The sequence below is a fragment of the Nansenia antarctica genome (genome assembly GCF_963989245.1).
Source record: "Nansenia antarctica genome assembly, chromosome: 8".
Taxonomy (NCBI): Eukaryota; Metazoa; Chordata; class Actinopteri; order Argentiniformes; family Microstomatidae; genus Nansenia; species Nansenia antarctica.
The window spans coordinates 16462704-16488038 of record NC_137678.1 but is presented as its reverse complement, the minus strand read 5'-3'; the positions used below and the strand labels follow the sequence as shown (position 1 = coordinate 16488038).

At 44.0% G+C, this 25335-nt stretch overlaps 2 protein-coding genes across 2 annotated transcripts in view; one reads left to right on the top strand and one right to left on the bottom strand.

Moving 5' to 3' along the window:
- The window catches only part of LOC308163739 (histone H1-like), a gene marked incomplete at both ends in the record, with an annotated part of 203279 nt that overhangs the window by 156248 nt on the left and 21696 nt on the right, over window positions 1–25335 (bottom strand). The window lies entirely within an intron of this gene.
- On the top strand, window positions 79–492 carry LOC308163467 (histone H3.2-like; the record flags this gene model as incomplete). The annotated part of the gene is made up of 1 exon (XM_080537654.1): window positions 79–492. One exon carries the CDS (start codon window positions 79–81, stop codon window positions 490–492), a length of 414 nt encoding a protein of 137 aa, XP_080393780.1.

The following is a 25335-nucleotide window of genomic DNA, read 5'->3' as shown; positions in this document are numbered from 1 at the left end:
GCACGATGGCTCCGGCTTTATAAAGTGAACTTGCGATATCCTTGACACTATCTATATTCCGACTCCAAAAGAAGTACCATGGCCAGAACCAAGCAAACCGCTCGCATATCCATCGGTGGGAAAGCCCCCAGGAAGCAGCTCGCCACCAAGGCTGCCCGCATAAGCGCCCCGGCCACCGGCCGCGTCGTGAAGAAGCCTCACCGTTACAGGCCTGGCACCGTGGCTCTGAGGGAGATCCGTCGTTACCAAAAATCCACCGAGCTGCTGATCCGCAAACTTCCCTTCCAGCGCTTGGTGAGGGAAATCGCCCAGGATTTCAAGACCGACCTGCGTTTCCAGAGCTCTGCTGTGATGGCCCTGCAGGAGGCTAGCGAGGCATACCTGGTCGGTCTGTTCGAGGACACCAACTTGTGTGCCATCCACGCCAAGAGGGTGACCATCATGCCCAAGGACATCCAGCTGGCCCGTCGCATCCGTGGAGAGCGCGCCTAAGATCAGACAAGAAACAACATAACCCCAAACAAGGCTTGTGATCCAGCAGGCTCCAGAACAGATAAGATCAGATAAGAGTCTTTCACACAACTGTCACTGATGAACTATCCCGCCCTCAATAACGCTCCTCAACCCCAAAGGTTCTTTTAAGAGCCAACCACTTCTCTCTCCAAAAGAGCAATGCATCACTCCATCCTCTGTTTGTCTGCACTGTGAGTCATGTTGTGAAATGTCCTCATTCTTATCTCATGTACATGAGGCAGAGAAAACGCACCAACGATACACACCAATAACATTTAAAAAGACAATAGTTAATGGAAAAAATACATTGATAGAAGTGTTTGTGTTTAATCATAACTGGTGCAAAACATGAAGGTTTTTAGCTTAGATTTAAATATTTTAAGGGTTTGGTCCTGTTTGATTTCTTCAGGGAGTTTGTTCCAGGAGCACCACCATAAAGACCAAATACGTATCTGTACTCTTTGCAACCTGCTGATCTCTGTACATAATGTTTACACAGTTCTCATTTAGGCTACTTGTGTATATATATTTTTAAACTGCAAAGTCCACATTTATTTTGTTAAGTTATCAGCTCTTTAGTCTAGTAGTAGATTACTTTATTTATGTTTGTTATCTTCACACTTGCTTTGGCAATGTAAACGGTTGTTTCCAACGCCAATGAAGCCCATTAAAATGTAAAATTAAAGGATATATTATCTTTGACAAAACTTAAAGGATATATCTCTCTGAAGACAGCTGTTATGGGGAGGGGCAAACAAAATGTTTGAATTTATGGCGGCAAATGCGTGGACGGAGCTCGTGTCCAATGGCAGCCGGAGAAGGAGGTGACAACGAGCCAATAGTACAGTATGCGAGATTTGAGTATGCGAGAAATTTAGTAGGCGAGCAGTTATTTCCGGGAAATTTGAAGTCGGTTTTGATGGACACTATCGAATTTCAGCCACGCCCACTGCAGCTCCGACTCACCTGCACGTCACGTGCTTGTAGAACGTCCAGAACATTTCAACATTTCAACATTTCAACTGCCGTTTAACATCTGTCTCCCTCAACTCGACAGGTGTTATTACAAAATAATATAAGCAATAAGCATTACTATACGATTTACGACTATTTAGGAAAATCTGAGAAAAATATAATTTGCATAATAATTTGGAACGCAGTGTAGAGACATGAAACACATATGTCATTATTTATTTATTTTATTTTACATGAATTTATACAGATCAGTCCATTTAGAAAAATGTCATACAATGACGACCTAGTTGTAAAGTTATGGTCAAGTTATGGTCAAACACACTTGAATCAAGAAGTCTCCATCTTCTGTGTAATATTTGGTTTCTGCGTGTGTGTGTGTGTGTGTGTGTGTGTGTGTGTGTGTGTGTGTGTGTGTGTGTGTGTGTGTGTGTGTGTGTGTGTGTGTGTGTGTGTGTGTGCGCGCAGTTTCTGGCCTCATTAGTCTTACCTGCTTAAATAAGGGCGTGGAGGGAGGGAGAGAGAGAGAGAGAGGGAGGGAGTGGTAGGAAACAAAACCACAACACTACTGAAAGAATATTACTGTGCAAGTGAGAGGAGCTCACCACTGTGCGTGTGTGAGTGTGTGTGTGTGTGTGTGTGTGTGTGTGTGTGTGTGTGTGTGTGTGAGTGTGTGTGTGTGTGTGTGTGTGTGTGTGTGAGTGTGTGAGTGAGTGAGTGAGTGAGTGAGTGAGTGAGTGAGTGAGTGAGCGAGTGAGAGAGTGAGTGAGTGTGGGTGTGTGTGAGAGTGTGGGTGTGAGTGAGTGTGTGTGTGTGAGTGTGTGAGTATGTGAGTGTGTGTGTGTGAGAGTGAGTGTGTGTGTGTGGAATTGAGAATCGAATGTTGTCGTGCGACAAAATCGCACGCCGTGTGCATTGGCCGTTAAACTAGCAACAATACTTTGGGGCAACTTTATTCACCCTCAGCACTCAATGAGTTAAATATTATAGCTAAAATGTTCTGTTTACAGCACCACATTTTCAATTCAAACCTTAAGATGAGCTTCAATAATTTTCGTCTCTGAGGACTGATTCTTAATCTGCTCAACAATGATCTACTTCTCTAGTTGCAGCTGGTTGAAACGTATAGATAGCTCTTCATGCTTCATCCTGGGGAAGTCACATTACATTATTATCTTTATAGTGGAGGAAAACCATCCTGACATTATTGTGTGTGTGATATTCCAACTAAAATAACTCACTCATGCAGTGCAATGTCTTTCTTTAATTTCTCTATCTCCTTGATGGATGTTTCGTCTTTCCTCAACGCAACAGATAACTGCCCCTCAACCTCTTGTACTTTACTCTGGGGAAATATAAAATAAGTGGTGTGATTCTAGTCATTTAACATGGTGTGATTGTTGTTCAGGTAAGTATACCAGCTTTTATGTATTCAAGGAAAAGGTGGACAATGGAATCAAACCTCAGTCACAAGGGCTTTTTCCTTCAAATCATTGTGTGTGTCTTCAGCTTTTTTAAGAGCCTTCTCCAGTGAATTGTTCTCTACAGACCTTATCTCCATTTTAATCTAAAAGAGTAAAAATACATGCCTATAATTCAAATATAACTATTTTATCACAGCTATTAGTAACCTGAATGCCTTTATGTTTTAATTACACATTTCTGTACACAGCAAACCAGGAAAGGATAAAGGATTCATTTTTAAAAAGCTAGACGATTCTTTGGCGTAAATTACTATAACATACCCATTGTAGCCACATAATTACAGTACCTAATAACAAAAACAAGTAAATACCAGTGCACACCAATGAATGAATGAATGTGAATGGAGAATCGAATTCGGCGGTGCGACAAAATCGCACGCCGTGTGCATTGGGCTTAACACCACATAAAACACTTAGTGTTCCGGAACTCTTTGGTAGTTTGTGAGTTAAAGCCCCACAGTGTACTGTACTTTGCAAGACAATATGTTGCTTCTTTCATCTTTGTGTGTTGATGTGCTGGAAATATCTTCACGCCAATCAGGAGATTGAAACAAAAGAGATGACCATCACAAAAGAAACTGAACGACTTGAAGAAGAAAATCATAAATTACGGTTAGATTGAATATCCACATCTGTATATGAGTAATTATACACTGTAAAGAAAGACAATTTAAAAATCCTTCTCCTATTTACCAATAGAGAGGAAGTGAAGTCATTAAACACCAACATAAAAGAACAAGGTCAAGACACTGAGAATTTGGAGAAGAAGCTTGAAGAAAGTGTAAGAAAGTGAACATGTCAACTTGTGTGTATACAAATCTCCATCCAAATATTACAGAATGTAGTATATGTTCTCTTTACTAGTTTCTCTAGTGTGAAGAATTGCAGGCTGAACTCACTAAAAAAGAGAAGCACATTAAATCAGTGGAAACAAAGGTGATTAGGAAAAAACAAGGAATCAAACAAGTCCCCATGTCTGAAATCTAGAGTGTATGAAATGTGTCTTTTTTTTCTCTACAGCTATCCATCCTGAAGACAAAATTGGAGGGTAAAACTAAATCCCATGATGAATGCCAAAAAGAGGTGTGTAGTGACTATCAAATATCATCTGTAAAAATGTCCATCTCTCGACAACATAATTGTTTTTCATTTAGCTAATTGTTTCCTTGTTTGTTCCCAGATTAAAATGCTGAAAAAACAAAGAGTAAAGGAGGTGGAAAAATCCAGTCAACTTGAAAATGAGGTATGGCATGTTATGACTTATTTATTAAAAGCAGAATGCATCTACAGCAATATGTTAAAATATCTGTTATGCTAATGAACCTAAATACATATTTTAAAGTATAGGGAAATGTTCCCACATTGTAATGCAGTTGTTATATCATCCACTTTAGATTCACAGATTAAAAGAGGAGTCAAATAATATTCAACAACTGAATGATGAGGAATGTCAAAAACTGATTGATGATCTTGGGACTAAATCAACCTCTGAAGCGGAGCTCCAGAAAGAGGTTATTCTTTGGACGTTTATGCAGTACATTTTCAGCTCCCAATAGATGTGTCTGAAAATACATGATATACAGTGTGTTCCCTGCAGGTACAACAGTGGAAGGTCACAGCTGTTGAAGCCATCAAGTGTAAGGAAGATGCAGAAATCAAATGTCAGCACAAAATAGCAGATATGGTCGCCTTGATGGAAAAGCACAAGGTAAGGTTGTCCTATGATAAATGTCCACAAAGTAATCCACTCCACTGCCGAAATGAAATGTTCCTCGTACTATTTAACATTTTGTTCCCTGTTGGTATCAGAACCAGTATGACAAAATGGTTGAAGAGAAAGATGCAGAGCTTGTTGAGAAGAAGAGGAAAGAAACAGAGGTTGATGCTATTAGAACATCACTGGTATGCTCATTATAGTATATATGTATACAGTATATTGACATTTAATGTGAGTACTTCTGCTCTGAGCACTTTAAGGAAATGGCTCTTGAAATTCTCCTCAGGAATTGGACTTGTCACAGAAAAACATAGAAACCAAGAGTTTGAAAGAACAACTAAAACAATTAAAGAAGGAGTGGGTAAGTGTACAGTAGTAAGGACATTTTGACGTATCATTTATTTCATTACTCCAATGCAGTAATTTGATAAGACAATGATGTTATGTATGGTGTTTTACTCATTCATGCTGTCCTGTTGGGTTTTAGGAGAACTTACAACAGGAGATAACAGAATTGAAAAAAGACATGGCATCTCTGCAAATGAGCCAGCAATTGGAGAAACAGAGTAAACAGGTATATATATCTGGGGATAAATGCTCTGTATTCCATTTGGTGTATTTTTAAAGTATCTGATAGTAATCCATTTCATTTTCTATGTTGAACAATTAGCTGCTTGAATCAAATTAGTTAGTATTTGTATACATATTAGTATACAGTATGATATGTCATAATCTTAGTAGTCTCATTTGTAGTTAAGTAATTGCTATATGATTTAACAGTTAGCCATTAATTAATGTCTTACTAGTTTACTTCCTCATTTCTCTTTATATTATCCTTATATTTTCAGATTCCAAGCCCTGCCTTTCAGAAATCACCTGGAAATGCCTTAAAGCTGGCTGCCATGAAACGGATGAGGGATGCTGGTTGGACAGCTGTCACCGGCACTGACAAAAAGAAGAAAAAAGACACTGGAAAGATCTTTGCGTAACCAATGAGTTTTCCTAGATGGATAGTGTTTTACATGTTTGGAGATGCAATATACTCTTTCATCACACAAGTTCATACATGCCTTAAAATGTTTAATGTTGCTGAGAAAAGCTGTTGATGAAAATACATTTGAAATGTAAGCTTGTGAAATTCATTGTTTTGTGTAACAGTGTGTGAGTAATGTTGTTTCTGTTCAGCCACTTTACTTTACTACAAAATGCTTTTTAGTTTTGACTTAATAGAGTCCATTCAACATGAGGTTTTGTGCTCATGACATTTATTGCACTTACTTTTAACAGCATTGTTTTGCTTGTCCTGTTCCTCTACATTACATTCAATGATGTATTGTTATTTATTGTTATTTATATATATTTTATCATTAAAGAAAATGGTGTTAAATTAATCATCATATCCATCTTGTATTTTCTACCTACAGTAGTACATAGTAATGTCTCTATTAAGCCCACAGAACAAGGTCAAGGAACTTACCCACAAGAACTATACAATACAATTGGTAAAGTAAAGAGAATTAAAAGAGAGCTAACTCAATGTAGGCCAGTTGGCAAGAATCATTGTCAATAGGCTGAAATGAATGAAAGGAAGGGGCCTCCTAGCTACCTGGGGACTACTCTTGCTCCTCATTTAAGAACTCAAGCCGGAATTGTGAGGGCTGGGAGTTGAAATTATGTTTATCCAAATTGATTTCACCCTCCATCAAGCTAGTAGTTGCTAGTAGAGTCCCCCAGAGATGACAAGTGTGTCTTCTGCTGCTACCAATCTGTCCACTAAAAGTAAAAAAAATGTGTCCAAGTTCAGTAAAATTACAGCTCAGATTTTCAGCTGATAATGATCAAGGCGACCACATTTATTTCTGTCTCTACTGTAACAGTTTGTGACCATGGATGTGCTTTGACATGATTTTTCTTGGTGAAAGGAGTATTTAGATAGAAAGGTTTGACAAAAAATAACAGCATCATAAAAGGTAATCCCAAGAGCCTACGTCTTAAATCAAAGCAACTTATTATAATATCACTGCACCTGTTTTCTGAAACTTCAGGAAATGACAACTGAAGATTAAACATGTATTATTCTTATGTCATTCCAACATGATCACAACATTCAGAAAATAGATTTTAGCTCACCTTGCAGTTTACAATTGACACTCCAGAGAGTAAAACCAGGAACATGGTATATTGCCCTAGCACCCGTAGATAGAAGTGCTTACCCTCTCCACTCCCTAAAGACCACAAACAGCAGAGGGCTTGTGTTCATGACATACTTGCAACAGGTAAGTGGCGGACCATATCTTTGTCAACTTCCTTTATTGTCTGTTGTCAAGGAGACCAGAGATTTGCCTACCCTGTGTATATGTTTTTAGTCAATATTGCTCATCAATGTCTCTTCAGGATAGCACATTGTTTTGTAATCACACAGTAACTACTATACATGACAATGAGGAATATACAATAATGACCAAATTACTATAACAAAAACAATGAAAATCAAATACTAGCACAACAAAGGGGTACGACCCTAACCCTAATATTCACAAAATTAAAATGATGTAAAATCAGCCCACAGTGCTGTAAAATATAAAATAAACATTAGCATTGTTCCTATACACAGGTACATATTTGAAGTCATATAAATATAATTAATTATATTTTCATTCCATTCAGTGATTAATATATTTAATCTACACAATGTTGAAGATTCTTTACAAAATTACAATGATACGGTTATGTACAATATTGTTGGACATTGTGCTTCAATAATGCTAGTCATGTGTTCATTTGACACATACACACACATTCATGTCACTGACACACACGTACACACACGCACCCCCCCCCCCCCCCCCCCCCCCCACCCCCCACCCCACCCCCCCACACATACACATTCACACACATTTAGAAACTTCACATTTAGCAACTTCACCAAACAATTACACACTTGGTTCCCTTTTTGGCAATACATATCATTGCTACAGATCCACAATGGAAATGTGAGAGGGCAAATGTCCATTTTCATTCATATGGAGCATTTCACAGTGGTTGGAGTCATCATAACTTAGTGACCTTCTCGACATCCTTCTCCAGTATATCAAACTGAGAGATTTTAAAGTCAGGATTGTCCACTCCCTTCTTCAGGTCTGAGCCAGCCTTCTCATTCAGCTCAGGATCTGATGCCTGTAGAGGACAAAGAGGAACCTTTAAACATGTGCAGGTGTTTATCTTTATACTTTGATACAAGGTACGTATGGTGTCAGTTAGTATAGAGTTGATCAGTCAAATCAATTCACACACTATCAATGTGTGCTCAGATCACTCAAGAAAATACTTTACCTGGGAGTCACAAAAGCAGAACAGGTCACTCTTTCTCACAAACAGATCAGAGGATAGTTTCTCCTGCTTGCAGCCACCTGAACAGGAACAACGCAGTCAGACATGTGACTAATAGCTATACCTAAATAACTGCAACAGGTATCAATTTGATCACGTTCAATTCTCCTCTCCACCCTTCTGTACTTTAAGGGTGTGACCTTTTACAGCTTTAGAGTGTGACTCACCTGTGATTATGCTCACCACCAGGCCTACGATCATTGTGACCAGAGTGCCCAGAGGACAGAAGTAGAGGTACGACAGGGAGTACCATGAGTCTGCCAGAGCAGGCCGGTAACTGCAACAGCAAGAGAACACACATCGGATTCAAGAAATCACTTCAGAAACTGTATTGAAATGACCCCTTTATTTGTAGATAGTGTATTATAGTGCTAATTTCCTGTATGCATCCTTTTTTGATCTGTAGTATTATCCACTTGATTCAGTGACTTAAAGTCCAGCATCTCTGCCCACCTTAATGGAGCCATCATCTGCTCGAGGATAAGCGATACACCGTCGTGTGTAGTATTTGTAGTATGTGTCTCTGGGTGACTTACTCAGACAGAGTGGTCAGTGGTACAGGGCTGGTCCATGGTGTCACCGTGGTGAAGTTGAGGTCCACTGTGTGGCTACAGCCTGAGGTATTGAATGGCAGCGGGTCGGTCTTTTCAGCTGTGGGTGGGTAAATCTGTGCCCCGATGCCCACCCACAGGGTCAGAGTGGTTCTCCATTAATGTTCAGGGTGTATGCACTCCTAATTTGGAGTTCTCAAATATTGTTGCCCGTTGGAAAGGTTCAACTCACGACTCACGGATCTTTTTCAATTCTTCATTGTGTGCTGAGTTTCTGCGGGGACAACATAGTGGACTAATGCTTGGTGACAGTGGATACGGCCAGAGTACATTTTTATTCACACCATACATTAATCCCATAACAGCGCCACAGAAGAGGTACAACAGGGCTCATATCCGCACTCGAGGTATGGTTGAGCGTATGTTTGGGGTATGGAAAAATCGATTCCAGTGTTTACGCAACACACTCCGCTTCAACCCAAGAAGATGCTGCATAGTGATCATTGCTACAGCTGTGCTGCACAACTACCCGAGGAGGCAGCACTGTCCTGAACCTCCACAGGAAGGTGAAGATGATGCAGATGTGCCCATGGTTGTGGCAGTCGGTGACCAACGAGGACTTGCACACAGGAATGCCTTCACATTGCAGCACTTCAACTAGGGTGAGATGCATTTATTGTTTGCTTTGTACATAATTTAAGAGTAAAATTAAATGAGTGACAAGGCTGGAATAAAATGGTCAGTACTCGTGTAAATACTCTTGGGAAATTACAAGACACTTTTATTGTGAATCACAAGAGTTAAGCACAATTGTCTCAGCACTGTACTTCATTGTGTTCATAGCTTTCTCCTCCAACTTCATTTCCAATTCAACCTGGAGTATACTCATTTTGAATTCATGTTCTTCCATTAGATATTTCATTTTCTCTTCATGAAATTCTCTGGCTAACTTTTCATGCATTGTCATCGTTATTCTTCTTCGCTGACAGGTGCTGACAACTTCAGTTATGGCGGCAGCAGATGTGGACGGTAAACACTCATTGTGCACTGGCTCTGTCACTTGGGTCACAATTGTTTCCTCTGGGAAAATGAACAGTGTTAGAAGCACACATTTACTTATATGAACCTTAGAATGAAGATTGACAGTTGAATATGGAGGTTACCATTTGGGCTCAGGCTCAGTTCTTCATTTGCACTGTCCAAATGGTCATCATCTGGAATACCATCCAGGGGTTGCTGGTGCTCTATCATTCCAGAAAGCACATCACTGAATTCATCAGTTTGGTGATCTTTTGGTGGTCCGCCACCAGTAGTGAATCGCTCTCTTCTGGCTTCTGCACTCTGTTTTTTTAAAGTCAGTTTGATGTTCTTCCAGAGAGTCTATAAAAGCAGATGTCATTCAATATGAATTATCTTACACAAATATGATTTTTTTTATTTATTTAACCTTTATTTATCCAGGGAAGTCACACTGAGATTTGCATCTCTTTTACAGGTGAGCCGAGGCCAAAAAAAGCAGCAAATAAGAAGTGAAATGCTGATAATCTCATGAAGAGATGAATGAAGATCTCACCTGAAGTTGCTGTACTGTTCGTTTTGTTACTTTTTCATTTGCATTAAATTCACTGCTAATTGCAATCCAACTACTCTTCTTCTTTTGCTCGGTAGCAGCAGTATGGTTTTGACTTTCAATGATTGGATGGTTTGATGCAATTTGTTTTAGTAGCGTCTTTTCCAACTCAGTGTAGTTCTTTGAACGAATTCTGGTTGCCACTGCCATTGTTCCATCTCAAGATCCACATCAGTCACATCAGTTTCTTACATATTTTTCTGACAATTAAGATAAAACCATTTGCTTTCAAAATAAAAGCTCCTGGTATTGTTTTCTATCAATGTTCTCACTAAAAATTGTGTTTTCTGTTCCATTCCGGGTTTTCATGGGGACCATTGTATGAACTAGCCTGGCTCCGCCTCCCTCAAATGAGGCTTAATCCAGGTATTTGCAATAAGGCTTACTTAGTTTACTCCAGGACTCCATAGTCTCCGACTTACTAAGCCACAGTTGAGATACTTTCATGCAAGCGGCTTAAATGACCTAGTTTAACTAGTCAAGATTAGGCCTAGTCCTGTCTTTATTTAAGCCCTGTCTGAGCAACCGGAGACAAGGCTTAAGCCTAGTCCCAGACTAAAATGCTGTTTGAGCTGGCTTAACTGAAATTCACTTGCACAGACGTAGCTTAAAATAGTCGTGGATTAAGCCTGTTCTGGATTAAACAAAGCCGATTGCAAAATTGAGGATTAAGGGCTCTGCACACAGCGTGCGATTTCTGTTGCGCATCAACGTTCCATTTTGAAGTTTGAATGGAAGTCTATGAGAACATCGAATTTACCCACACACGGCCCCGATTTTAATCGCACGGCGAACATTCGATTCCATTCATTTTGAATGGGACAAAGCACACGGCGTGCGAGTTTTGTCGCACTGCTTTGTCCCATTCAAAATGAATGGAATCGAATGTTCGCCGTGCGATTAAAATCGGGGCCGTGTGCGGGTAAATGCGATGTTCTCATAGACTTCCATTCAAACTTCAAAATGGAACGTTGACGCGCAACAGAAATCGCACGCTGTGTGCAGAGCCCTTTAGAGCTACTCCAGGACTAAATTGGACTGAATTGAAGCTTAAACTAATCTGCCAAGGAGGCAGGTTTAACTCCCGCTTAGTAGGCTAGGCTACTGTTTGTGAAACTGAGCTTGGATTGTTTGGGAGCATGGACTATTTGGAATATCTAAATGAGGACCAACATGCACGACAAAGGCCAGCCAGACGAATACTGCTGGATAGGAGTGATCCATTGAATCAGTTTGATGAAATAACTTTTCGAGACCGCTTTCGTATGTACAAGGAAAATGCATTGGAGATAATTACTTTGCTTGAGCCTAGAATGAATTAATTAATGAATGAATGGTCTTTATTGTCATTGCTATAGTACAGGTACCAAACAACGACATTTGGGAACACCTCTCTCCATAGTCCTGCAAAACAATCCACCATAACCATCAACATCCTGACTGACTATGATTTTATGATTTTATATTTTTATTTCATTTACTAGATAATAACCTCCATGCATCCACCCATAAGCACTATTGAGCACTGTTGGCCTTTTTCCTGTTGTCTATCTTCTATTTTATTGTTTTATCTTCACTATTCTTCTCTTATTCTCTTGTTCTTTTATTCTTTTATTCTTTTATCTTCTATTAAGAGAAAAAAGAAAAAGAAAAAAAAACTCCTATGTAAGCCATTGGCTGCTCTACCGCTCCTCCCCTCCATCTACCATTGGCTCAGCTACCGCTCCTCCCCTCCATCTACCATTGGCTCAGCTACCGCTCCTCCCCTCCATCTACACCTCCACATCCAAGCGAAACGATGGATAGAAAAGGGCACAAGCCCTGAGCTGTCCAATCATGAACAAGAACTATCGTATCGAAGGACCATTATCACATTCTTTTCTTCGACTTGTTGTCTATGAACTCTATCCTGATCTTGACCCGTCCGCGGGTCTTCTTCCCGGGCTTGGCCCCGCTGGGGGGCCATCATCCCCGCTCCCGACCCGCCGGCCTCTCCTCGGAATGTGGGACCACTACCCAGGTGAATGAGAACCTGACTGATCCTGAGATCCTGGAGTTGGTCGGTAACGCTCCTCAACCCCAAAGGCTCTTTTAAGAGCCAACCACTTCTCTCTCCAAAAGAGCAATGCATCACTCCATCCTCTGTTTGTCTGCGCTGTGAGTCATGTTGTGAAATGTCCTCATTCTTATCTCATGTACATGAGGCAGAGAAAACGCACCAACGATACACACAGTTGTGACAGAAACATTCCTCATGATGTGACATTTTCAGCATTCAATATAATATTCAGTTCTCTAAGGTTTTAAAAACCAACCCTTTTATGTTCTTATTCCTGTTGTAAAGCACTTTGAGCTGCATTTCTTGTATGAAAGGTGCTGTATAAATAAAGCTTTACTTACTTACCCCTTTCACCAATCCCATGTGGATTCTTTATTTTCTCCAGAAACCGTCCTATTACAGCGTGGACCCGACCACCACGACCACATCTGGGTCCTGTCAGGGGAACAGCGGCACGCTCTCCCTGGCCATCGCTGGAGACAGAGGGAAGCTGGAGTTCACCTTCAAACAGGTACAGGCTGGTTGACAGGTTAGATTCAGAGCAGTGGAGTTGAAAATGCACCAGCCTCCCCTGGTTTCTACCTCCCCCAGCCTCCCCTGGTGTTCTACCTCCACCGGCCTCCCCTGGTTTCTACCTCCACCAGCCTCCCCTGGTTTCTACCTCCCCCAGCCTCCCCTGGTGTTCTACCTCCACCGGCCTCCCCTGGTTTCTACCTCCACCAGCCTCCCCTGGTTTCTACCTCCACCAGCCTCCCCTGGAAGGCTGGGTAGAGGTATAGGGGTGTGTGCAATGTTCCTCCTGTTGGGGGGCTGGAGGGGCTAGGTAGAGGTATGGGGGGGGGGGGGGGGGGGCTGGGAGTAGAGGTATAGGGGTGTGTGCAATGTTCCTCCTGTTGGGGGGCTGGAGGGGCTAGGTAGAGGTATGGGGGGGGGGCTGGGAGTAGAGGTAGAGGGGTGTGTGCAATGTTCCCCCTGTTGGGGGGCTGGGTAGAGGTAGAGGGGTGTGTGCAATGTTCCTCCTGTTGGGGGGCTGGAGGGGCTAGGTAGAGGTATGGGGGGGGGCTGGGGGTAGAGGTATAGGGGCGGCTAGGCTACCGCAGGGATTTTGAGTTAAGCAGATTATCAGCTGCAGGGAAAACAGTTTGTGTGCCTCCTGGTGCAGGAATGTAGTCTCCTGTACAGCCGTGTGGGAGGAGGGGAAGCAGGGCTGACTGGGGTGGGAGGTGTCCCCACTGATGCCTCGCGCCCTACACTCATAGCCGGCTTTCTTGTCTGATGATTATAGACATCTCACCCCATCTCATCCAATATAGCTTTACCAATATGTAGGATAACACATTTCTACTATTCTACTCTGTGTTAACCTTCTGCTGTGGTGATTGGGGTCCAGAGGTTGCTACAGGGACACTCTCTACATTCTGAGGTCATGCCCAACCCCTACATACAGTAGCTACAAGTCAGCCATTATTCAAAACGGTCATGATGCTGTAGAGCTGATGCACCAAGCCTGAGGCTGAACACATGGGCTACCACATGGATTCTTAATAGGACTAGATGTTAAAATCCCTAAATAATTAGCACAACAATTGACTGAGTGGAGTTGGAGATGTCCTCTTGGGTGGAGTGGAATTTGGCAATGACCACGTGGTGCCACCAGTACGACACATCTTCAGTTGTGGTCCCCGACCTCATTGGGTGTTTCGGCCATTTATCACAAGACACCCTCTGCCGAGGTTGGCCCACCACAGGCTGATCAGGCCTGGGTGTGTGTCGCACGGTGGCACCACGTGGTCATTTGGGAGCCCATGTTGGGTCCCTACGTTTCAGCCACAGCCAGTGACTGCTCCGTTCTGCTGCAGTGGACAGTTCTTTAATTGCCTTCCGTTGGGCCTGTCCTCTGATCCCTACTGCCCTCAGGAGCCTTGTGGTGGAGCTGGCTACAAAGCCTCTGCAGCCCACCTCCACTGGCCACACCTTCACGTTCCAGCCCCGCCCCTCTGCTTCGACTGCTAAGTTGGCATACCGCAGCCTCTTCCGTTCGAATGCCTCATCGATGGCCTCCTCCCATGGGACCGTCAGTTCTACGATGAAGACACGCCGGCAGGACTTGGACCAGAGGACTAGGTCTGGGCGCAGGTTGGTCGCTGCAATTTCGGGTGGGAAGGTGAGCCTCTGGCTGAGGTCTACCCGCATTTCCCAATCCCGGGCTGCGTTCAGTGGGCCTGAGTCTGGAGGTGATGGCTTGGTCCGCTGTTTCTCCCCTTCCCGGATGAAGATTGTTTTCCGTGGAAAGGTAGTCTGGGCATTTAGAGGCATGGCGTTGGTGGTTACCCTCTTGTGCTCAAGTTCGGCAGCCAAGCACTTTAGCACTTGGTTGTGGCGCCAGGTGTATCTTCCTTGAGTTAGACTGGTCTTGCAACCCACCAAGATGTGTTTGAGGCTTGCTGGGGCTGCACACTGGAGACAGGCTGGGTCCTCTCCATACCAGAGATGTAGGTTGGTAGGAGAGGGCAGGACATCATATGTGGCTCTGATGATGAAACTTAGCCTATTAGACTCCATGCTCCACAGCTCGTTCCATGTGATTTTCCTCCTCTCCACGCTCTCCCACTTCATCCAGCGGCCTTGCTGGGCTTGGGAGACTGCCTTGGCGCACCTGGCTGCTTCCTCCTGGTGGCGCACCTCCTCAACCACCATCTTCCGCCGTTCGGTTGGAGTAGCCTTTTGCCATGTGGGTGTTGTTGTTTCCAAACCAAGGCCCCCTCTGCCATGTTGGACATGCCCCACTATATCCCGGTGTCTGAGGGCGGTCTTTGCCACCGCAACTGCTGCAGATGGCTTCCATTTCCTCCCCGTTGCTAGGATCGGAGCAGCACCTCTGACAAATGGATCCCGGGATTCTGTGAGAGTCATTTCCAGCCTTGATTTGGCACATTTGTACTCCTCCACCAGGCTTGAGATTGGTAGGGAGAGGGCTCCGTTGCCATACAGGCCTATGCTGCTAAGGCCTCTCGGCAGTCCAAGCCACTTCCTCACTTGTGCATTCACCAGTCTCTCCAGCCGGTTGGCATGGGATAGTGTGACCTCGTAGATGGAAATTGGCCACATGAGACGGGGCAGCAGCCCAAACTGAAAGCACCACAGCTTCAGCTTCCCAGGGAGAGCAGTGTTGTTGATCTGCTTGAGGCCACTGATTGTATCCTGCCTGAGTTGTTCCACCTGCTTCGAGTCTTTGAGTTCTGCGCTATACCAGCGGCCAAGGCTTTTGATAGGCTTCTCCAGAACTGTTGGTATTGGCTCGTTGTTGACGTGGAACTTCTCATTGGCGAGCTTGCCTTTGACAATGGAGATACTGCGGGACTTGCTGGGTTTAATCTCCATTCGTGCCCATTTGATGTTTCCCTGGAGTTTATCCAGCAGGCGTTTGGTGCATGCGTTTGTTGTTGTTATTGTCGTCATGTCATCCATGTACGCCCTGATTGGAGGAAGACGCAGCCCGCTCCTCAACCGTTCCCCTCCAACGACCCATCGGGATGCTCGAATAATGAGCTCCATTGCCATGGTAAACGCCAGTGGAGAGATGGTGCAGCCCGCCATTATGCCTATCTCGAGGTGCTGCCATGCAGTTGTACTGGCTTGTGCTGTAACACAAAACTGGAGGTCCTGGAAGTAGGCTTTGACCAGCCTTGTGATGCCCTCTGGGACTTGGAAGAAGTTGAACGCTGTCCACAAAATCTCATGAGGCACTGACCCGAAGGCATTGGCAAGATCTAAGAAAACCACATGCAGGTCTTTTTTCTCCTTCTTGGCCGTTTGTACCTGGTGCCAGATAACATTTGTGTGTTCCAGGCATCCTGAGAATCCACTTATCCCTGCCTTCTGCACTGAGGTGTCGACAACGTTGTTCTTCTGCAAGAATACTGAGAGCCTCTGGGCCACAACACTGAAGAAAATCTTTCCTTCCACATTCAGTAGACTGATCTGGCGGAACTGGTCGATGGTTGAGGAATTCTTCTCTTTGGGAATCAGGATCCCTCCTGCCCTTCGCCATGCCTTTGGTATGATTCCCTTTTCCCATGCCACTTTCATTAGCTTCCAGAGGTATTTCAAGACGCCTGGACTGTTCTTATATAGCCTGTATGGAACGCCGTTGGGCCCAGGGGCTGAGGCTGTTCTTGCCCGTTTTACTGTGCTCTCAACTTCGCTCCATGTAGGGGGCCTTGTTTCCATCTGGTGCTCAGGTGGTTGGATTGGTGGCATGTCATCCAGAATGCTGGCTGGCACATGCCTCTGGTTGTCGGAGTAGGTCTTCCTCAGGTGCTCCTCTAGTTCCCTTATGGGTACTTTGAGGGTACCCGTTTTCTCCTTGACAAAGAGGTCTTTGACGAACTTGTAGGGATCTCTGTAGAAGGCAGTCCTCGTTCGCTCTTTCTTCTTGTGTTGCTTTCTCAAGCATTCTGCTCTTCGCAGTGTTGCAAGACGCTGCTTGATGTCGGCCTGTAGTGCCTCAAGTCCTTTCCTTTCCACTTCTGTGGCCTTCTTCCACTGTTTTCTCAGGCACCTTCTTTCTTTCACAAGTCTTTCAATCTCTTGTTGTCTCCTGGACTTGAGATGGGCTGATGGTTCCTTCTGTGTCCCATGGTTCTTACTTTTCACCCCAAATCTCTCTGCTCCATAGCTGTAAATGATCTCTCCAATCTTGTCCAGCTTTCTTTCCACGCCCCCTTTCAGACCTTCTAGAAGATGGACAAGGTCTGTGTCAGTGTTTTCCCACTCCTTTTTCTGGCAGGCTTTAGGCCACAAGATTTGAGGCTTCCGTCCATTCATCTTCCTCTCTACTGCTGTCTGTGGCTGGATAGGCTCTGGACTCATGTCCATTGATGGATCTGTGCTTGGTTGAGCTTCGTCTGGGGTTCTGATACCCTGTGGACTGTGGTGAATATCCTGCCACTGGGCTTCACTCGACTGATTTGCCCTACCTCTGAGGAAGTAGTGGTCAATGCGAGGCACCTCGCTAAGCTCTCTTAGGCACTTTTTCCTGCCCTGGTGGATCTTGAGACCCTTCTCTGATGTTATCTTTTTCCAGCCACAGATGCAGCTTTGTAGCTTGTGTCCTGCCAGTGTTGTTACTCCGTCAACTACTGTGCTGATCATTTGATTCGTTGTCATTTCCGTTCCAGGGTCTGTTACCGTGTGATCCGCCGTTGAGTCATCTTCCGCCCCCGCTCTCGCAGACTCTAGGGGTGTTTTTCCTTTTGAACTTTTTGTAGCCATAGTTGGGTGGAACCAAGTCACTGTGTAGTGAAAGGCTCCTGCCAACACGGGTAGCTAACCCATGCCAGCCCCGTTGGGGTCTGTTCCCTCCTGTCAGCTGTCTCTTCAAGCCGTCACCAGGTCTTTCCCAGGTTGTCAGCTGCCCTTTCGCAGCGGTCACTGGTTTTGACACCAGACATCAGGATTCTTAATAGGACTAGATGTTAAAATCCCTAAATAATTAGCACAACAATTGACTGAGTGGAGTTGGAGATGTCCTCTTGGGTGGAGTGGAATTTGGCAATGATCACGTGGTGCCACCAGTACGACACATCTTCAGTTGTGGTCCCCGACCTCATTGGGTGTTTCGGCCATTTATCACAAGACACCCTCTGCCGAGGTTGGCCCACCACAGGCTGATCAGGCCTGGGTGTGTGTTGCACGGTGGCACCACGTGGTCATTTGGGAGCCCATGTTGGGTCCCTACGTTTCAGCCACAGCCAGTGACTGCTCCGTTCTGCTGCAGTGGACAGTTCTTTAATTGCCTTCCGTTGGGCCTGTCCTCTGATCCCTACTGCCCTCAGGAGCCTTGTGGTGGAGCTGGCTACAAAGCCTCTGCAGCCCACCTCCACTGGCCACACCTTCACGTTCCAGCCCCGCCCCTCTGCTTCGACTGCTAAGTTGGCATACCGCAGCCTCTTCCGTTCGAATGCCTCATCGATGGCCTCCTCCCATGGGACCGTCAGTTCTACGATGAAGACACGCCGGCAGGACTTGGACCAGAGGACTAGGTCTGGGCGCAGGTTGGTCGCTGCAATTTCGGGTGGGAAGGTGAGCCTCTGGCTGAGGTCTACCCGCATTTCCCAATCCCGGGCTGCGTTCAGTGGGCCTGAGTCTGGAGGTGATGGCTTGGTCCGCTGTTTCTCCCCTTCCCGGATGAAGATTGTTTTCCGTGGAAAGGTAGTCTGGGCATTTAGAGGCATGGCGTTGGTGGTTACCCTCTTGTGCTCAAGTTCGGCAGCCAAGCACTTTAGCACTTGGTTGTGGCGCCAGGTGTATCTTCCTTGAGTTAGACTGGTCTTGCAACCCACCAAGATGTGTTTGAGGCTTGCTGGGGCTGCACACTGGAGACAGGCTGGGTCCTCTCCATACCAGAGATGTAGGTTGGTAGGAGAGGGCAGGACATCATAAAGTATTTACCGTCACCTCATGACTAGCCTCCACTATTATGGTTTTGACACCAAGATCAGAGAATCAACAATAGTCATAACTTTGATCATCACGATATGCACACTAGTCAGCGTTTTGTAGAATTCCCAATTACACATTTTTAACAGGGATGGTTGCTCATAGAGCTGAAGCATTTGCATTTGATTCGTGAACTTCCTACTTTAAGGAATGGATATACTGTATATGTAAGATGAATATTTGTAAGTTTTGCAATGAAATAACAGTACATGTTTTAAAGGTAAATATTTGAGTATCAAATACATGGATAACTAAAATTATGGTTTCACAACCATGAGCAGAAATGCACATTCCACATGAGCAGAAATGCTCAGCAGAAATGCCCCAGTATGCAGCGACTCAGAGCATATACCTTGGGCACTATTGTTCCCACATGTATGTGGACTACCATAAGACAAGATACTGGTTTAATAGCACACGTGGATATATTTTCAGTTCAAGAGTACTGTACAAAAAGCAACCATCACAGTTCCTGCATCATACGCATAACTCATCTCTATAACTACCGCAACTTCATTTCTCTTGTTGCAATGCCAAGAAACTCACTAGCAGCCAGGTGAGCTCTTGTCCAATATTGGGCAGTAGGGGGTCAGGTAAGACACGTTTGGAGCACTTCAGGCATGGGTGTTGCTGCTAGACCCCTTTTACTGGGGCACCTGCCCTCGTATTGATCTGCTGTGACCCAGAAAAATCACATGTTCGAGTTATCATAAGAAAAAGTTATCTATAAGGCCATAGACCATAATGCTATAAGAATTAGTGGCTATTATTAGGTTTTTAGTAAGTATCATATAACTAAGTATCCTCTAGCAAGTAAGAGACAATGCACTCATGAACATGTGCCCCTAAGTGACGACTTTTTAATTGCTCATTAGAGGTGTGAACATATTAAATGGGGGAAGATGGGGGCCACACCATGAGTTTCTCTCCTTTTATGCCTATAGCAGCCAATGACACAGAGGTATTCTTTGCAGCATGACATCGTGCATTGTCATGCATGAAGATGATTTTGCTACGGAAGGCACGGTTCTACTTTTTGTACCACGGAAGAAAGTGGTCAGTCAGAAACTCTACATACTTTGCTGAGGTCATTTTCACACCTTCAGGGACCTTAAAAGGGCCTACCAGCTCTCTCCCCATGATTCCGGCCCAAAACATGACTCCGCCACCTCCTTGCTGACGTCGCAGCCTTGTTGGGACATGGTGGCCATCCACCAACCATCCACTACTCCATCCATCTGGACCATCCAGGGTTGCACGGCACTCATCAGTAAACAAGACTGTTTGGAAATTAGTCTTCATGTATTTCTGAGCCCACTGTCATGCTGCAAAGAATACCTCTGTGTCATTGGCTGCTATAGGCATAAAAGGAGAGAAACTCATGGTGTGGCCCCCATCTTCCCTTGACCTCAACCCTATTGAGACCCTTTGGAGCATCCTCAAGCAAAATATATATGAGGGTGGGAGGCAGTTCACATCAAAACAGCAGCTCTGGGAGGCTATTCTGGCATCCTGCAAAGAAATTCAAGCAGAAACGGTCCAAAAACTCACAAGTTCAATGGATGCAAGAATTGTGAAGGTGATATCAAAGAAGGGGTCCTATGTTAGCATGTAACTTGACCTGTTAAGATGTTTTTGTTTGAAATAGCTTTTGATTTCAGTAAATATGACCTTCTTATATGACCCCCTAACCCTAAATTCATCAAATTACCATTTTTAGTTCTTTACAACCTATAAAATGTTTTGAAACTCTGTTGTGCATAATAATTTGGAACAGTGGATTTTGAGTTTTTTATTTAAAAAAAAAATACTGTTATCATTGGGAGGTTTGTTCAATAACATTTGAATTATACTCTAACGGTTGATGACTTGAAAATTATACTGATTGTCATTTGCATCGACTATTTAGGAAAATCTGAGAAAAATATCATTTGCATAATAATTTGGAACGGGCTGTATGTATAATGCATCAGCTTCTGGGTAGAGTTTCTGAACGAGTATGACTGAATACATGAAAGGGTAACATATTTTATTTTAGTTCTCTTCTGCCAACTGGAAGCGAAGCAAGTGCGAGAAAACGTGACGCGACTGCACATCAGCATGCATTTATGCATGGCACCATCACACCATGTAGGCTGCAATAAGGCCTCAAGCTCACCCACACAACCACATACCACGATAGGTATGCTATGCAGTGCAGGCTGTATACATCAGTCGTTAAACATTTTTACATTTGACCTTTATCCAAAGTGATTCACAAGAAACTAATTATATTCCGTTAACAATTAGCAACTAGGTCAAAGTGGTCAGTGGATGCAGATAAAAATCAATAATTTCCTCAAGCTATGACATAACAGAAATTAAAAAAATAAATAATAATAAAGGAAGAGAGACCATAATTGATTTTTTTTGAATGTCAGAGCTTGGGGATTATGTTTTTATGTGTGATTATTATGTGTTGTTGTGAATCCTGGATGAAATCACACCCAAAAAAATATATAATACATACATAATTCATAAATCTGGGTAATGACCCCTCTGTCAAGTTAGAGTGACATCTGGTTTCCGGGGCGTCTTTAAACACTCTTTGAAACACTAAGCTTGCCATCTGTTGGCAATAAAGACATTTAAGAATGTGAGTACAAACTGCTGGCGTTGTCCTAAGCCAGGGGCAGCATAGCATACCAAATGGGAGAGCCCAGCAGACTCCTCTCCACCAGTTTGTGGAAGTGGAGGTTGACCATGGCAAAGGCAATGGCCTGGCTCTCGCTCTGCAGAGAGACAGAGAGGGAGAGAGAGAGAGAGAGAGAGAGAGAGAGAGAGAGAGAGAGAGAGAGAGAGGGAGGGTGAGAGGGAGAGAGAGAGAGAGAGAGAGAGAGGGAGGGAGAGAGGGAGAGAGAGAGAGGGAGGGGGGGAGAGAGAGAGAGAGACAGAGAGGGAGGGAGAGAGGGAGAGAGAGAGAGAGGGAGGGGGGGAGAGAGAGAGAGAGAGAGAGACAGAGAGGGAGGGAGAGAGGGAGAGAGAGAGAGAGGGAGGGGGAGAGAGAGAGAGAGAGAGGGAGGGGGAGAGAGAGAGAGAGACAGAGAGAGAGAGAGAGAGAGAGAGTGAGGGAGACACAGAGAGAGAGACAGAGAGGGAGAGAGAGAGAAGATTTTAGAGCTTACCTTGAGGGACCCTATTCAATCAGGTGACCAGGTTTCCTTGACAACCATGGTGTTTTAAAAAAACAAAAAACAATTAGAGTAGCCACCAAGGACGGAGCTGGGCAGCTGAGGTAGTAAACTGTAATGTCTACAAGCCATGCAGGTGACATTCTATAACGACAAGCCATGCAGGTGACATTCTATAACGACAAGCCATGCAGGTGACATTCTATAAGCCCACGGTCCAAACTATGGCGACGACAAAAACATTCTTTCGAATACAGCAGTGTTTCCCCCATACATAGCAGAAACTGTGGGCTGCCATATATAGTCTAATTTGTCCCACCATAGTCCCATTACAAACCGAAAGTATTTTTAGCGCCGTTTTATTTTACCTTTTTGTACATACCCTTTTTTTTTCTCCAATACTGACAACCCACTTTCTGTTTTTAATAATAATAATAATAATAATAATAATAATATTAATAATAATAAACATTTATTTGTATAGCACTTTTCCTGCAAACGTTGCAGCTCAAAGTGCTTTAATCATTATAGAATCATAATTTAATTATTTAGTCATTTAAAGGCAATATTAAAAAGATGGGTTTTCAGTCTTGACTTGAACATATTTGCTGAGGTTGCATTCCTAATGTAAACTGGCAGTGCATTCCACAATTTGGGTGCATAAAATAAGAATGCAGCCTCACCAAATCTCTTCTATGTGGTACACAGAGAAAACCAGCGTCAGAAGACCTGAGAGCTCTATTGGGCTGATATGCTAGCAAAAGGTCTTTCAGATATTCTGGTGCTATGCCAGTGAGAGCTTTATAAACAAGCAGAAGGATCTTGAAATCTATTCTGAACTTAACAGGAAGCCAGTGTAGAGTCCCTAAAATATGAGATGATAATAATAATAATAATAATAATAACCAACTACAGGCTTCAATACTATCTAAAATGGGATATTAGGTTATATATAAAATATAATGTTTGGCTTGATATGTATAATATCTATTGTTGGGTAGAGCCATAGATGACATACTCTCCAGAAGCCTATGAGGAGACCAGGAGGGAAGAGCACCAGCCTGACCAGTTTGTCTTTGCCAACGAGGACCCCATTCCCAGAGAAGGTGCTTTGGTCAAACGTGGCTACCAGTGATGGCCAGCCAGGTCTGAGGGGGGAGACAGAGGGACGCATATATGGATGACAGATACTGGAAGCAAAACAGATGTGTGGATGGATGGATGGATGGATGGATGGATGGATGACAGATTACTGGAAGTAAAACAGATATGTGGATGGATGGATGGATGACAGATACTGGAAGCAAAACAGATGTGTGGATGGATGGATGGATGGATGGATGGATGGATGGATGACAGATTACTGGAAGTAAAACAGATATGTGGATGGATGGATGGATGGATGGATGACAGATACTGGAAGTAAAACAGATGTGTGGATGGATGGATGGATGGATGGATGGATGGATGGATGACAGATTACTGGAAGTAAAACAGATGTGTGGATGGATATCTGGAGCCGTTGGCTGGACAGCAGTGTGAACGTGTGCATGTGTGTGTGTGTGTGTATGTGTGTGAGTGTGAAAGTTAGAGAGATACAGAGTCATAGGGATGGATGGATGGATGGAGACTGACTTGTTGAGGGACACCAACCTGAGGCTGTTGGGGGCACCTCTAATGACCCCGTGGACCTGCAGGGTAGAGAGTTTGTAGAAGAGAGGCCAGACCCCACTGTTCCAACACACAGTCACAGAGGAATCGGAGAAGTAGGCGTGGCCTTGCTTAAACGTGCCCTTGCACCCACGTTTGTCTGTCACCGTGATCTCCCAGGTTACATGCTGGTTTCTGAAAGGGAAGGATGTTGCCATGACAATGTCAAGTTTTCATATTCATATTATACCTGTACTTTTCCTATTCCTGTGTTTGGCCATACAACCGCACACATATGTGACAGCAGCTGGTGAAAGCGGGAACTAACTACTACCTAGTTAGTGTAGAGTAGTGGGGATTATTCATCGAATCCATTGCAATGCAATTGTTTTGGCTTGACTAGCGAGTGTGTCATTGATTTTCAACAACATTGACATTTAATAACTTTTTTCAGAAAGTTTTATTTTATTTTATTGGTTGCCAACTTGTTCCCACTTCCACCAGCTGCTGTCCACATATTGTGACTCTGAAGGTGCAGCAAACATGATGACCCAATAATTTGCTCTGCGTCGTTTTGAGCTGTGAGAACACATGCTCCGCTTGAAAAGGGTGGTTTCGCTCCGGTTAGAAACGATGCATAGGAAAACAACAGCGCATGCGTGTTGATTTGGATAAGAGCGGGATGAACGGGCAATTTTTTTTATTTTTTATTTTCTGACCAATCAACTACCACGTCTGTTGCTTCGACTGCGTATGTTACTTCGTTTACATAAAGGGCCGTGAGAACGCTAATCAGAGAAATAATTTATGCAACAATGTTGCAAACTCATCCACTTCCTCCGGGTCCTGATTCAGACTTTCATGTGAGAACATGACCTGAGTGTTTCAGCAAACCTGAGGACTCTCTCTGTCTGGGTGGGCAGCCCTGTGTTGCGGTTGGTGTCCCTCAGGTCCCTCTTCCACTTGTTGTCGTTGTATCCCGTCATGGCCCTGAAGTACTTCCTCCTCCAGTAGCCCTCGGGCCTGTCCAGAACATCCACGGCACTCCGATTCTGCCCAGCCTCGTCCTTCCAATTCGGCCTCCACATGTACTCTGTAGAGTGCATCTTGTGCCACACTGCACTGAAAATAAGCCAATTAATGTCAGGTGCCCCACTGGACTGATAAGCATACATGTTGTGTCAGCTATTGTCTTCTCCTTACTTGTTGTTGGCCAGCAGATTAAACAGCTTGTTGACACAGCAAGGCAGTAGAGCGAAAAGGCATCCAGGTATGAAACGATCTTCATCAGCATCTCAGGTGGCAATCTAATGAAATGTCAATTAGGGATCATGATTCAAAACGCAAATTAAAGTGGTCCATCTCAATCGGCAGAGCTAATCTATGTTGAGCTAACTGAAACTAATACAAATATTCTGTTCAGAAAGGAGGACACAGGCAACAGAGAATGCAATACAGTTCATTGCTGAAGGTGTGGACTTAACTGTAACTACTACTACTTCTACTACCGTACTACTCCTACTACTACTCCTACTACTACTACTACTACTACCACCACCACTACTACTGCTACTACTACTACTACTACTACTACTACTACTACTACTACTACTACTACTACTACTACTACTACTACTACTACTACTACTACTACCACCACCACTACTACTGCTACTACTACTACTACTACTGCTGCTA